The 15,413-nt window shown below is 43.9% G+C and overlaps 1 protein-coding gene across 1 annotated transcript; it reads left to right on the forward strand.

The window, feature by feature from the left end:
- Positions 1 to 11,252: 11,252 nt before the first annotated feature.
- On the forward strand, positions 11,253 to 15,210 carry LOC147424844 (uncharacterized). Its single transcript, XM_086500281.1, has 2 exons — positions 11,253 to 11,638; positions 12,470 to 15,210. The coding sequence occupies exons 1-2, from the start codon at positions 11,270 to 11,272 to the stop codon at positions 15,044 to 15,046; spliced, it is 2,946 nt and encodes a 981-aa protein (XP_086356407.1). The 5' UTR covers positions 11,253 to 11,269; the 3' UTR covers positions 15,047 to 15,210.
- The last annotated feature ends 203 nt before the right edge of the window (positions 15,211 to 15,413 follow it).

The following is a 15,413-nucleotide window of genomic DNA, read 5'->3' on the forward strand; positions in this document are numbered from 1 at the left end:
TCAATTCCTTATGGTCTCATACTAAAACGCAAAGATGTCGCCGGACTTTTGGACGATAAGCGCTACTGCAAGATTGTTGCTAAGCAACTTGACACTCTTTTGAAACAGAATCAACTCCAAACACGTGATGTTCAATCAATTTTGGATGAAGTAGGAATATCCAACAAAGGTTATTCTGCAATTTTTAGGTATGTATGGTGTTTGAATCAATTGTCTTCACCTGTCAAATCAAATGTCTGCAATTCTTAGGTATATTGGATATGTGGAGCATTTGAAAACTTGAAAATAGTCCATTTACTTAATTTTCTGTTTACAGAACTATGCAGCAACAAAGTAAGAAGTTCAATCTCAAGCACACGTTGCTGCCAAATCCTTTCTCCATTCGAAAGACAAGACTGGAGGTCAACCAGGAAGTGCTTCGGACATTGGGCACTCCTTTTCACATTTAGGCAATGTACAGATCGCCATCAGCAGAGGAAGTGGTCTATGACAAATACAATAATATATTTTATGATTTAGTAGCTTTGCAGACATATATTATTCAATTGTTCGAGGTTTCTCAAGAGGAATGCAATGGAGTCTTGAAGTTTGTGCTTAAACTGGATGAGTGCGAGCTAGTGAAAGAGACAAAGATTGAGCGTGTCACAATAACACTTATGAATAGAGCATTAGATGAAAGCATTGCTTCAGACGACCCTAGAAACTTTAGCGTGCAATCCGAAAACAATATTTTCTTATTAGCCACATTCAAGGTTTGATATCAACAAGTTTTTGCTTTAAAAAATGGTTAGACATGTTTCATTTGATTGGTTTGGTTTTCCCATTTCAGGTGCCTGGAGAGAATTTCGATATTCTTAACTGGGTTTTCCATCAAACAAGTATTCCTGAAGTCATAAGAGAACAGAGAAATGGAAAGACACTCGATGTATTAGGCATGGGTTCATACACAGTAGAGTGGCATATGGCTGGAGATCTCAAAACCCTAAAGTGTATGTACAACATCTCAAAAGGAGCAACAAGTAAAAGCCCTTGTTTGTATTGCATGGGAGGAGTCATTGATCTTAACAAAAGAAATTGGAGGAGAGCACCGGACAGGCACTTGCAGGACCTTAACTTCCGCCCAGTGTTGGATATTCCACTATCCAGAGTACATATTTGCACGATGCATGCACTCTGCAGAATCATTGAGAAACTTATGTTTCTGTACATTTGTTTTGCTTGGACCACTCGGCCAGCATCAGCAAAACAAAGGGCTATATTATCATTGGAAATAGTTTTCTCAGATATGGGCTTGCATGGAGGACATGTGAAAATAGAGCAGGACGAGAAGAGGTCTAAGAATGGTCGAGACGTGCCAAAGAAGTTGTCTATTGGCGGTGTGAAAGCCCGTCTCTTCTTGTCGATGCCAACAAGTGACAGACAACGCAAAAGCCAAAGTGCTCAGGAAAGGTTGACATTGAGATACAACCGGTGGAGAAACCTGCACAATGCAGTGGTTGACCACGCAGACAATGGTGCAGCAAGGACTCGCAAAGCGAACGTGTGGAAAAGTTTGGATTCCATATTCAAGTTTTGTGAGCTCAATACTTGGAGAGATACTGACTATACATTGTTTCAAGACGCTCTGGAGACCTTCCATAGGTCTTTCATAGCTGCATGGACAAATCAACACATAACTCATTACATGGTATATTAATTTATTTGATAAAATTGTGATTATATATTTACATATAAACAATAGGCTGGTTTTTTTTTTGCAGCATATCATATGCAACCACATGCCTTGGTTTGCTAGGCAGTATGGTAGCTTGGCTATATGGTCTACACAAGGTATGGAGAAAACTCACTACCAAGCCCATACTGGCTATTTCAGCCACACTCGTCACGGAGGTGGTGCAAACAAAGCCAACAGTTTGGAGGAAATACATCAATGGACTTATCGAAAACTTATGCATAGAACACACCGAAAGGAATGTGTCAAAGACAGTAAGATTGGCCAAGCAATGAGATTAGCAAGCAAATGACGGAAGAAGGAAATATGGGAGACATCTTCTGCGGCATCGCGACATGCAGAGTGGCGACTTCAAAAAGAACGCACTGGAAAAACTTGGACAACTCTGACCCAAGTTGTTTGAGACTTCCTAAACATAGCGCATTGTAACACAATATAATTTTTTGTGCCAAGAGAAGACAACCAGTCACAAAAGTGAGAAACATAATGTACTCTGTTTTGATAGAAAATGTACGATTTTTTGGCATCGACAATATACATTGGAGCTTCTCTATTCTTCATCTTCATCAGGAAAAGTTACAAAATATTATGGCCTTTTTGCCTGCTGTGTGTTATCTTCTTCTTCTTGCCTTGGTCTTTTGCAACCTAATCCTGCAGGTTCGTTTGTCGACAGTACATTTGCCTCCACCTACACAACCACAAGAGACATTTCTTCAGTAGGCAGATGCGCAATTGGTTGTTTATTGCGAAACATAGCATGCTTGTCATACTCTAGTAATTGCGTAGGGTCAGTGATTCTGCATGCCAAACCATATGCTGCTTGGGTCAAAAAATAGCGACTACACAAACCATACATTCCTGGCCCTTGGCCAAATATATACAATGCGGCCTTTTTTTCTAAAAGCATTATTTTATTTGCGTTCCACCTGATGACGGCCCCTCCTAAATATCTTGAAAGTATCTTCAACGTCATCAAGGGTAGCTCCGCGTTGTCATTGGAGAAGGACGAATGGAAGACCAAAAAACTCGCCATACTTAAGATTCTTTAAGTATTGGCCGAGAGAGGAATTCTTCCCTAAATCTCCCATGCCTCGTCCACGAGGGCGAGGAATGAAGGTATCATCATAGACCACCAATTGCAACAAATTAAAGTTATGAAATGAGATAAGTAGAAATCAAAAAGGTAAGGCAAATAAAAAAAGATTACCTTCTGGTTTTCATCTTCCTCAAGTAAGTCCTCATTCCATAGGTTGATGCCGCCCTAACCTCCAGTGGGCGCATTGGAGGTTGAGGCCAAAGATGATGAAGAAGTGCTTGCCTTACCCATTTCTTCAATCCCTAGCTTTTTTTGCACTTCCATGAACTCCTTTTCTGTTGGAAGTGTGCGCTCATACCTAGCAACATCATTGTAAATCATCACAAGTGCACTTGCGGGGTCAATGAACTCATCGTCATTTACATGGGCATTTATAACAGAATACTTGTCGTGCTCAGGGTCAATGACAGCATCATCCTCTTCGAGATTCTGTGCCATAATGGCAAGGCAATAGTCCTCTCGAAGGTCAAAAAGCTCCATAATGTGGTTAAGCAAGACATACTGCAAATCACCAATAGGTATGGTAGGTAGAACACTAGTAGGCAAATCACCCTCCGGAAGCTGCACTCCCTCTGAAACCTGCAAGGCAAGGCTTCCCCGAGACTTGGGCTCTTGACCCTCCCCAGTCTGATCCTCTAGCGAGGCCTCTGCAGCATCATCATGCTCATCCAAAATTAAATGCAAATATAAAAAAAACCTGCATAATATTCAGCCATTTGACACTTGCGGTTATGAAGTGTACACTTGTGGTCTGTTATCCGCAAGTGCACTAGCAGCTTAAGGCAACTCCTAGAAAATATGTGTTTCTTGGAGGAGTCCGAATTGATATCCTTCATGTGAACAAAACGAACTCCTTGTATCTCGACAATGCCACCAGACGTTTGCTGCTGGTAGGTCTGCTCAAAACCTGATAGGTAATGTTGCACGGAGACAATCCACTCATGCAAAGAAAAATCTGGTTTGAACATTGCCCTGATTTCTGTCTCGCGCTGCTGAAGCCCAATAGAAAATGAGATAGTTTGTCTTCGTGGGCATCCTCAAAGCAAGGCATTTCCTCCTCTGCTTCAACATTGAAGGGGTCCATAACGGAAATTCAAAAGCGAAGATAGACGAGAGAGCACAACATCCAAACAAAGGGGGAGCAAGTCATATTTATACGACTCCCGAGGACAATGATGACATCGATTGACGTGCATCATGGGTCCGGCGTGCATCATCCAGTCGCCATGATGATTACGCCACATGTCAGCCACCGTTGAACGATCGCGCCACAACGCGAAATTGGTGCCGCCACACAAAAAAACCACCGCTATCGTGTTTTGGCGCGACAACTTGTTGTCATGTCATAACGTGATACGGCCAGTCAAGAGTACTGCGGTCCGCCTCCTCGCGTTGTGTCGCGATGCCTTTTTTGTCGCTCCACGCGTGCATCATGCGATGATTATGCCACGTGTCAGACGTCGTGGAACGGTCGCGCGACAACGCGAAATGGGTGCCACCACTATACAAAAGCACCACAATCGCGTTCTGGCGCGACAGCCAGTTGTCGCGTCATAACGCGATACGACGAGTGCAGAGTATTCTGGTCCGCCTCCTCGCGTTGTGTCGTGACATACCATTGTTGCTAGGGCAACCCGTTAGGGCGCTTTTGTCCTGATGTGCCACATGGCGCGTAATCATTATGCTCGCACGCTTCCCGTCATACCTCACGATGTCATGATTAATGCAACCGCCTCTTCTCATTATACTTATTCTGCTAATATAAACACCCCCCCCCCCCCACGTTTTTTTCTCACCGTTTTTTCTGAAGTGTCTCTAGTCACTCTGCCTTTTTACCCACATCCAGATTTCCATATTTCCTCGCATTCTTCTCGTTCAGGTCATGGCCTGCAGAAAGCAAACAGCAAGGAAGGTTTATCCTAGCCAGTCTGTTCCGCAGGGCCAGGCTAGCTTGTCTACTGTGCAACCGGCAACATCGCATGTGATTTCGGGCAAGACCATGCCGTAGTTACGCGCAACAATGCGAAGAAGAAGATACAAGCAGAATAGGAGCGTTCTACTCGAACTTCATAAGCTCCAAAATCACATTTCATTGGCAATACCTAAACTAGCATTCCAGAGAGTAGTTCGGGAGATTTGCGAGCAAAACAACCTGAATTTCTGGTGGTCTCGAAGTGCAATGGGGTGCTTGCACGAGGCCGCCGAGGATTTTTTTGTAGAGCTTTTCCAGGACGGCTACATTCTCTCGGCCCACGCCCATAGGACAACATTGATGCCGCGAGACATCAACACACTTCGCCTTCTCAGGTTCAGGTATGACAAAACAATACCGCCTGCCAGTATTTCAAACCGAAAGATGGACACTATTCTCAGAATACCACCTATTGACAAGGTCAAAGTTCATGAAGTGTCTACACAAATGCATCGATACAGCACCCGTCTCAACACCGAGCGGGACACAACAGAAGACGATAGTGAGAGATTGGAGCAGTTATGCCTTGAGATGATGGAGGAACAAATGGCAGATGCCATTAGCGACGCCAACGCTGATGATTTGTCATTGCTGTTTCCCTACTTCCATGTTGGCCTTCCTGTGTGGGGACGCATTCTGTATTTTCCTTATCACCCCCAGGAGATTGCAATTTTACAGAACCGGACGAGGAAACTCACAGACTCAATCATCAATTGCTTGCTTTGGTGCGTGCTATTCTTTTTTTCACAATAAATTCTTTTAGTATATTCAATTTTGTATGACACGAATTTCTTTACAGTTTTGTAGTTTCAAATTTGCCCTGGAATATGCAAGATAGTGTCTCCGTCCTTGACTCGAACCTCTCGGTTGTTTTGACGTCCGAGGATACATCTTTAGTGGAAGTAGTTGACTAGTTCCAATCAGTGAACATGGATACGGCAAAATTTTTTGTTCTGGCTTATCATGAAGGGTACGCAATGTTATCAATAGTGAAATTATTTTATCTTGAACTCTAATTTATTGTGATGACATATGTTTTGCTTATGTTTATTTGTAACAGATCTCATTGGAGTCTTGTTCTCTTACACCTTGAACGAAACCGGTGCTACCTTGCTAATTCATCCCATGGATTTCATGGTGAAGTACGTAGGTAAGAGGTTTTGTATTTTATTCGACATCGCATAGAATTTTGTTAAAAGTCGTTTATGATATTTAATTGTATTTTTTGCAGATCTGTTCGGAAGCTTGTGTCTGCTCTTGAAGCTTTAACGCAAGAGCAGATATATGTGAATCTTACGATTATTAGTTGCAAAGTCCCTAAGTAGGACGATGCCTACTCTTGTGGATGGAGGGTCTTATTCAATGCATAAATTTTGTTAGGGGTCATGCTTGATGGAAGTCGTAGAAGTGTGAGCATTTGACACTCGTTTACATATTTTTATTTTAATAAGTTAGTAGTTATGTTAATAAACATGATGTTCTTAACGCAGGTAAGAAATTTGGCAAATTATTCAAAGACTGATGTTTTTTTGTTTAGAAACAGAATGATTGAAAACTTGATCAATTGAGCGACCATGCGTCCAGACGGAGCACGTGATGCTTTTATCCCACCAACACCAAGGCCCGCGCCTAGGCCTCCGCCGACAAGATACGCCGTGTCTGCCACACCAACACAAGCACATATCAATATCTCCCCAGATGCCTCCCCAACCCAAGCTCCCACCAACTCTCGTCCTGAAGAAACAGGTCCAGAACCCTCAAACCCCCCACCCAGCACCTCTCCTGCTCATGAAGTAGCTCCAGAGCCCCCAAACCCCCCACCTAGCAGCTCTCCTACTCATGAAGCAGCTCCAGAGCCTCCAAACCTCCAAGCCACCACCTCTCCTCAACCTCAACCAACAGCCCCCACATCACCGCACGCACAAGATTAGAAAGAGATTATGAAATGTACTTTTGACAAATTGATTACAAGCAGTGGATCGAAATTTGACTTTTGTTTTGATTATGGTTCAAAGTTTACAAAATGTTAAGTACAGTTTTCCAAAAAAATGAGAGAGTGAGGATCCAATGGTGTTTGGTAATGTAGAGAGTTGCCTTTGTCAAGTAATCTTTGAGAATAGTATTTGAATCATTGTGTAAAGTTAGTTCACTATTTCAAGTCTGTCGTTGGTTATTTTGCACAAAGAGTCGTTTTTTCTTGTCTGTGAGGTACCTGCAATGCAATGTATGCGATAAGACATTGGGATACATGAGCACGATAGAGATATCAAGGTATAAAAGTAATACATGTAGCTTAATACCTTTCACATGTTACACTTGAAAACAAATTTTGAAGGCAAATTGAGATCGGACTCATTTAACAGATCCTCTCAAACCTGTCTTAAAGTGACATTTGATCTAACCACAACAACTGTAAGCAAATAATTTGAAAACCATATCTCGATGGACATCAAGGGATTAAAAGCATCGTCACTTAAATCTTAATCCATAGCTACCAACTGACCATTCACTCGATGCCACCTCATGTAGTAGAAAGAAACTATAAAATTATGTGATGCTATCATACACTTGCACACAACCGAGCGCTTGTCAACTTTGCACAAAATGCCTTCAGAATCACTGACATCCCAATTATCATCCAAAAAATCAAGGCAAGTTTGGGATTTGCATATGAACATGGTTTCTGTTTTTCCAACCTTCTCATCGTGGAAGAAATCTATAAAGACATGTAATGGCATAAATAGACTGACTCGGACTTGCCTGCTTGCAATGTTTGGTCGCAAACACTTCAAAATTTCCTGATGAAGCTTGAGTTTAAAACATTCAGAGGTTTCTGAAGTTGGAACTGGCCACTTTGGGGAATCTTGTTGGGGAAGAGGGAAAGGTTTCAAAGTGTCAAATCCATGGACAAAGCAAGGGGCGTTGTAAAAGTAGTCGTAAAAGAAAACTCCCCTCTCTGCGAGAGCTCTTCTCGCACTAGTTCTGTACATAAGTTCTCCCACCGAAGCATGAAAATCATCAAAAATACCAATTATGCACTCAACTGGTTGCCAGTCTTCTTTGTTAGAAGGATAAATATCTGCAAAAACAAAAGATAAGAGAATGGTCACAAGAAATAGTCAACAAAATAACTTGAAAGATCTTTAAAAATATTTTAGCAATATAGTAGTCACACAGTTTGGTCTATGAGCAGGAAACCCCAAAGGTGACTGTTGTAGTCGTAGTTAGGAGTGCATATATGCATGCTCAATGAGCACCTCTTTCACTGTCTTTCCCGTTTGAGACAAGCGAAAATCTTTCACACGTCCTTTGTAGCTGTTGATGAATTCATTTGACATCTGTTTTCTTCTTCTTGTTTGAAGCAAAACCCAACTACCAATGGTGACTGTGGTAGACATCCAGCGACCATGGTCTAAGTCAAAGCTGTTGAATAGTTCCACAGATTTAACAGAGGCGGATGGTCATCGTGGTCGTCTTCCTTCCATCTCTGCTTCTATTAGCTGTGAAGTGACACTACGCAAAAACGATAAAAGAAAAGAGGCTCACTAGTTTACACAAGAAGTAGTATCTTGAAAAGTGTTCATCAAAAGACGTGCCTCATTGAATGTGAGTTATGGCACATTCGGCGTTCTTCGTCCATGGCAGGAGAATAATTTGCACAAATCGCGTCGTATCTTCTTATTGAGATCTTTTTAATAGAAAAAACTCTTTTTTGAAAACGCACAAATTTGAGATAAAAATCAAATAAATTGGACCTAAAGTTGTGGTGACTCAAACTCTATTGGTCGAACAACATTCTCTCTCTAACGCCAAAAAGTCCTTTTTTGAGTCCAAACTTTTCCTAATGCATGCATTGCCTTGCATTCAGCAAGCTTCAGTTTTGCTTACTCCTTTATACAAGTGAGTAGTTGTCAGATTCTCCTTTACCATGAGTTGTTTTGCTTATCGGATATAATTTTTTCCTTACATACACCACCCATTTTACTATGTTCTTCATGAAGCAATTATCTGTGCTTGTTCCTCATTTTACTCTGTTTTCCACTCCAACCAGTAACTCCTCGTCCAAGTTGGCAAGTCTGGTTGACTTGGAGCTAGATCCCTTCCTCATCAGCACTCAATTCACTCAAATAGAGCAATATGATGAATAATGTCATCACAAGGAACTCACATCATCCACCATCACAGTACAACACCACGTGGTGTCGTCCCCTGCAAAGCCACACGCAGGGTGTGGGCATTCGCACTCGGAGATCCCTCTCCTAGATGCGCTTTCCCATCAGCAAGCCTGCCTTCCATATGCACTATATCTGCTCTGCCCTCTACGACACAAAGAAACTCATCTTTATTCTGTACGCAACTTGGACCTCTTGCTTGATCAAGAGAGAGAGAGAGAGAGAGAGAGAGAGAGAGAGAGAGAGAGGTATGGATTTCTGCTGCCTCCTTAGTGCTGAAGGCAATCTGCATTCCATGCTTTCTCTCCGCCATCCCACATTCCATGTCTTGCAACCACTCCCACCACCTCTGCACCGCCTGTTGTGTGGGAATGCCTCGCTCTCTCTCTCTCTCTCTCTCTCTCTCTCTCTCTCTCTCTCTTCCAAATGTCATCGAACCCGCCTTCGTAGGTGCCCTCCACTACCTCCAATGTCTGGGGAAAATCCGTCACCTTAATATCGTGCGATTTTAAATTCCAAAAATGCCGGTTGATGAAAAGGGGAAAAGGAAAAATTCTTCACCAAAATAGAGGAAAATAGCGTAAAAACCCAAAAAACAATTTAATTTTCTAAAATATCCTCTTGACAAAGTCAACGAAAGAAAAAATCACTCATCCGTTGCATCCGTTCATTCCAGTCGCATCACGTGTTGTTGACACACCTGGCCCTTCCCTGTGCCATCATTGCCAGCTCGCGTGTGTTCGAGCCACTTGCTCCACGACCCGACACCTCCCACTACCATAAATTCCCAAGATGCCCTTCAAATTTTCGATACTCCCAAAATACCTCTGAGGGGCACAAGAGGAGAGAGCGGACAGGGACACAAGACCAGAGAACAAGAGAAGAAGAAGAGTATTTTATCGTCTCATAAAACTATCCCAAGAGACCTTAAAGATCTATCCGACGAGGAGACTTGAACTCAAGACTTGTTATTTAAGAAGGAAACGACATTTTTGAAACTAAAAACGGCACAATATCAAGCCGAGACACATCTTTCCCGAACATTGTTGCCTTGGAAAAAAGTTTTATCGCTTTTCCTTCTCTCGATCCGTCTCATTGATGTGCCATGCCCATGGGAACCCCCCCTCTCTTCCTAATTACCTTTCTTCCAAACTTTTAAAGAAGCATCTTTTGTGATTCTTATAAACACTAATGAAAAAGACGTTTTGGGAACTCAGTACTACTTAGGTGTATTGAATTTTAAAACAACTAACGTATAATGTAGCAAACCACATCCTTAAATAAACAAAAGTTTGTGGCTGTTCACTCTCCCCTCGACCCTTTGCCTCTCCAAAGTCACAGGCCCCCAATTTAGAGACAAAATTGTTTATACGTCAAATTGTGATTTGCTGAAAAGTGCACTTTAAATTGTAAAATAACAAATCTTCGTACTAACTAGTTCGTCTTTCTATGAGGAATACGATGCAATTTTCACATTTCAAATATGGTGAGATTTATAAAATCCCCCAAAAATTACAAATATCTTCTCGGGTGCCTCTAAATTGGCTCCTCTACCCTACTAACTCAATTTAGATACCACTAACGAAGCATTCTAGTTAATAATTAACTTTGCCACGTGGAAACTTAAATATAACCTAGGGAGAATTACCAAATACCCCTCTAATTTGTGGAAATTCTGAAAATATCCCTCAAATCCCCTTGTATCTATATTGGTTGGATTGTTCAATATTTTTTAATCTTTACTCCTTTTTGACAATTGAGATCAGTTTTTGAGTACTTAGCATATAATTTGTCACAAATTACCTAGCAAAAAAGGCAATTATGTCTAAAAATACTAAAGCAATTCATCTTCGAAGAAGCCGACACAACCAACTCGAATTATTGTAGTTTTAGCATCTTGTATCACAGACAATCGGTCTTCTTATGAAAAGCTACAAAAAAATTTATTCTTGGAGTAATTTACTCTGACAACCACGGGGATGTTGGGAAATTTGGAAAATTTGAAGGGCATTTTGGGAATTTATGACAAAATACTGGTGGAAATTTATGAGATTTTTGAAACTTTGAGGGGTATTTTGGGAATTTCCACAAATTAATCGGCTAGTTTATTGGCAGTGTTTCAAATACCCATCGTAGGCTAGCTGGCAGACCAGGCGATTGGAGTTTTGGCTACCCATTAGGACTCGGAAGAAAACCTACATGAGGCATGCACAAGCTGCACACGCTGCAAAACAGCTTGAGAAGAGAGCGCCGCCACCGACGTAGAGACTTGGAGTCGCATACAAGCAATCTGCAACATGAGCGACGATGATTCCTTCCACACAGCGGAACGATGCAGCTGCTCATCTGCTTCTACGGACGAGGATGAAGTTCCCTCCAGCAAGTGTAGCCTGCTTGACCAATCTTACACTACCTCGAAGCGCCTTAAACTCACAGATAGTACTTCCGCCTCAACCATCCAAGGCACTCGACAGATCATGAGCTCTCATCCCCATTCTCCTGCAGTCGATGGCTCGCGATCAGCGGCCGGCCTGGACAGCACCGCCGGTGGCGGTATAATTCCCTCCGCAGGGGATCTTCATGTCATTCCTCATGCTCAATCTGCACAGCAAAACAATCCAATTGACCAACAAGCTGCAAAAGTGGATTTGAGCCAGCCAAGTCTGGTAAGTGCACATGAACTTTGGTATATACACAAGAAGATTTAGAAATTTTCTCTTGTAAGAAAACGGAGCCTTTTTCAGTGTTTTTCATACAATGCATAACATCATGAGCTTCTGCTCGAGAGGCACCGCATACCTAGCTAGGTACGATTGGTCCCCTGCCCCCCTATCGGGCCGGCGGTCCCCTGCCCCCAATCGTGTATGCGGTGCCTCCCTCACAGAAGCTCATGATGTTGAGGTAAGTCAGAATGTGGGAATTATTGTGAGAATTTGTCCAAAACATCTTATGGTAGATTGCCAAAACAAAGGATATTCTCTGCTCTTGCTTTACACAAAGCAAATTCATTACCAAGCTCATGTGTTCATTTTTTGCAATGCTCAGTCTGAAAACCATGGAAAGAGTGCTCACTCCATCGCCTCTAGCAATATGAACCTAATTGATCAATTATATAGCTTGACAGTGCCTACTCCCGCCATCGCCCCTAGCTCGGCATGCCTATCCGCTCTTCCCATTCATCTCTTCGCAGAAAATCGAGATCGAGCCAATATTGCTCCTGCTCCAAATGCAAAGCAAGATGTTTCACACAAGCAGGAGGTCCCGCAAAGGCAGCCTGCACCTCCTATAATGGCCACAGGCCAAGCTCTCATCCAGGATGCACCAATGGTGAGTGCAAAAGCAGACCAAGCCAAGCCAAGCTTTGCAATTGAGCAAGCCAAGCTTTGTTGTTATTTTTATTTTGCATGCTCAATCGACCAAAGTGTGTTCATTTTATGCAATCATGTGGAGGGAGAAAGTGCTTAATTTCCATCTTACAAACAAATGTCATTTTGCAGAACTCTGCTGGGCTTAAGAGGGAGTTTTCTTTCGACTGTTTTTTGAATGTAACACCGCCTCGCTCGACCGCCACCGCCGCTAATGCAACATCCGAACAGAGAGTAGCATCGTGTCCAGACATTGCATCGCCCACTTTAGCAGCAGCACCAGTCCCTGCCAGGTCAGCTCCATCAATCCCTGCCATCTCAGCTCCATCAATCCCTGCCGCTCCACATCAGCAGGACATACCTCCACTCTGTCCATATGCATATTGCATGCCCATTATGCCTAGTGGGCCTATACCAAGTCAGTGGTCTACCCAACGCATTAGACCACCTGCCAGCTCGCCTCCTTTCCAGTGGCAGCTTAACCCACGTGGAACCACTCCACGTCCCAATTCAATAATGGCTCCACTTGGCACCTTTTCTCTTCTACGTCGCATGAGCGCGCAGAGAATGGGCTCATATAATGCAGAAGAGTCTGAGCTTGTAACTCATGCGGCCACTCTAGCTTCGCTTGCCCAGGATTTACGGGAAGATGCTCTTGCTCGGGAGTGTAGAGATTTTATTGCCCGCTATGGCCGCCCGCCAGCAGGCACGCCAGTGAGTTCAGCTCCCACTCCATCAAATTTTGAGCGCGGACATGCTTTCGGCCGTCTACTGAATCAAGCAGATGCGATGCGCCTGCAAGCCAGGCAAGCCTTCTTCCAGCCAGCGTCTCCAAGTCAACAAACAGCTAAGAGAAGCTCTCCACATGGCCTTCAAGGAGCACAGCTAGCAGCTCCTAATCTGCAGCACAGTAGCCCAGAGCTAGGTCCCCATCCGCACCAGCCTCCTGCACGCAGCTCGACCGTGAAGCAGCCCCCGCCAGCTCCATTAGCTTCCAAGCAGCACAGTTCTCCGCAACCGTCGTTGTCTGCATGTCAGAAGCAGCCACGTGTCCCTGCTCCACACCCAACAAAGAAGTCCCCACCTCAGGCTGCGCCAGTATCATTTGGTAACATGGCAATCAAACAAAACCTCAACAATGCCCCGCCAGCTCAGCAACCGTCGTTGTCTGCAGGTCAGCAGCAGCCGCGCGTCCCAGCGCCACAGCCAACAAAGAAGTCCCCACCTCAGGGTGCACGAGTATTAGTTGACCATGTGGCAGTGAAACAAAGCATCGACAATGCCCCGCAAGCTCAGCAATCGGCGGCGCCAAGGACGACTCTTCATCAACAGCCGGTGTCCCCATGTCTGAAGCAGCCGCGAGTCCCAGCTCCAGTACAGCCAACAAAGACGTCCCCACCTCAGACTGCACCAGTTTTAGTTGATCACCTGGCAGTCAAACAAAACGTCAACAATGCATCGGCAGCTCAACAATCGACGGCGCCAAGGACTCCTGTTCATCAACAGCCGGTGCCCCCATGTCAGCAGCTGCCGCGACGTGTCATAGCTCCACAGCTAACAAGGAAGTCCCCACCTCAAGCTGCGCCTGTATTAGTTGACCATGTGGCACTCAAACAAAACGTCAACAATGCCTCGCGAGCTCAGCAACCGGCGGCGCCGGCAACTCCTCTTTATAAACAGCCGGTGTCCCCACAGCAGCCGCGTGTCCCAGCTCCACAGCCAGTAAAGAAATCCCCACCTCAGCAGGCGTTGCCAGTGGTAGATGACCACGTGGCAGGTAAACAAAAGATCAACAGTACCACGCCAGCTCAGCAGGCGGCGCCAAGGACTCCTCTTCCTCAACAACCGGTGTCCCGATGTCAGCAGGCACCTGCATGTGCCCCAGCTTCACAGCCAATAATGAAGTCCTCACTTAAACTTAATGCGCCAGTGGCAGGCAAAGAAGGCCAAAAAGGTACTATTGACCGCAGTGACGATGCATGTGATGGAGAAGAAGGTGATGATGAAGATGAAGAGGAGGAAGGTGATGACGAAGACGGTGAGTATGAAGATGAGGAAGGTGATTATGAAGAAGATGAGGAAGGTGATGAACAAGAAGAAGAAGCAGCAGGTGGTGTAGTCAAGGATATTGGACAAGCCGCCAAAAGAGAATATGAAGGTGAGGAAGGTGATTATGAAGATGATGAGGAAGGTGATTATGAAGACGAGGAAGACGATGAACAAGAAGAAGAAGCAGCAGGCGGTGTAGTCAAGGATGTTGGACAAGCAACCAAAAGAGAATATGAAGATGAGGATGGTGATTATGAAGATGATGAGGAAGGTGATTATGAAGATGAGGAAGGTGATGAACAAGAAGAAGAAGCAGCAGGCGGTGTAGTCAAGGATGTTGGACAAGCCACCAAAAGAGAATATGAAGATGAGGATGGTGATTACGAAGATGATGAGGAAGGTGATTATGAAGATGAGGAAGGTTATGAACAAGAAGAAGAAGCAGCAGGCGGTGTACTAGTCAAGGATGTTGGACAAGCCGCCAAAAGAAAATATGAAGATGAGGAAGGTGATTATGAAGATGATGAGGAAGGTGATTATGAAGATGAGGAAGATGGTGAATATGAAGGTGATGAACAGGAAGCAGCAGCAGCAGGTGGTGTAGTCAAGGATGTTGGACAAGAGAAAGTCGCCAAAAGAGAAGGGACAGGGAAGAATTAAGGAGGAGTAGACGTTGAGAACGAAGGAGAGGAAAATGTTCCTAAGAGTTAGCTGGAGACTTCTGATATTGCGCAAAAGACCCAGTTAGGGAAAATTTGATCGAGAGGTATGATTGCCCAGAAAACAATTAAAGATAATAAAACTTTTGTAAATGTGACTCTGGAATGGAACGGGATATAATTTGTGTGCTCATATGTGTGCAATTTTCTACATAGTCAGAAATACATGCATACGTGGATGGAGAGAGAGAGAGAGAGAGAGAGAGAGAGAGAGAGAGAATACTACAATGAGATTATAAACCGTCTTCAAAAGATTTTGTGCCTCCTCCTGAATTTAGCATACTGCATACTACTGGTAGCTTGCATAT

This window comes from Adiantum capillus-veneris, chromosome 25 (genome assembly GCF_014529385.1).
Source record: "Adiantum capillus-veneris isolate H3 chromosome 25, ASM1452938v2, whole genome shotgun sequence".
Classification (NCBI taxonomy): Eukaryota; Viridiplantae; Streptophyta; class Polypodiopsida; order Polypodiales; family Pteridaceae; genus Adiantum; species Adiantum capillus-veneris.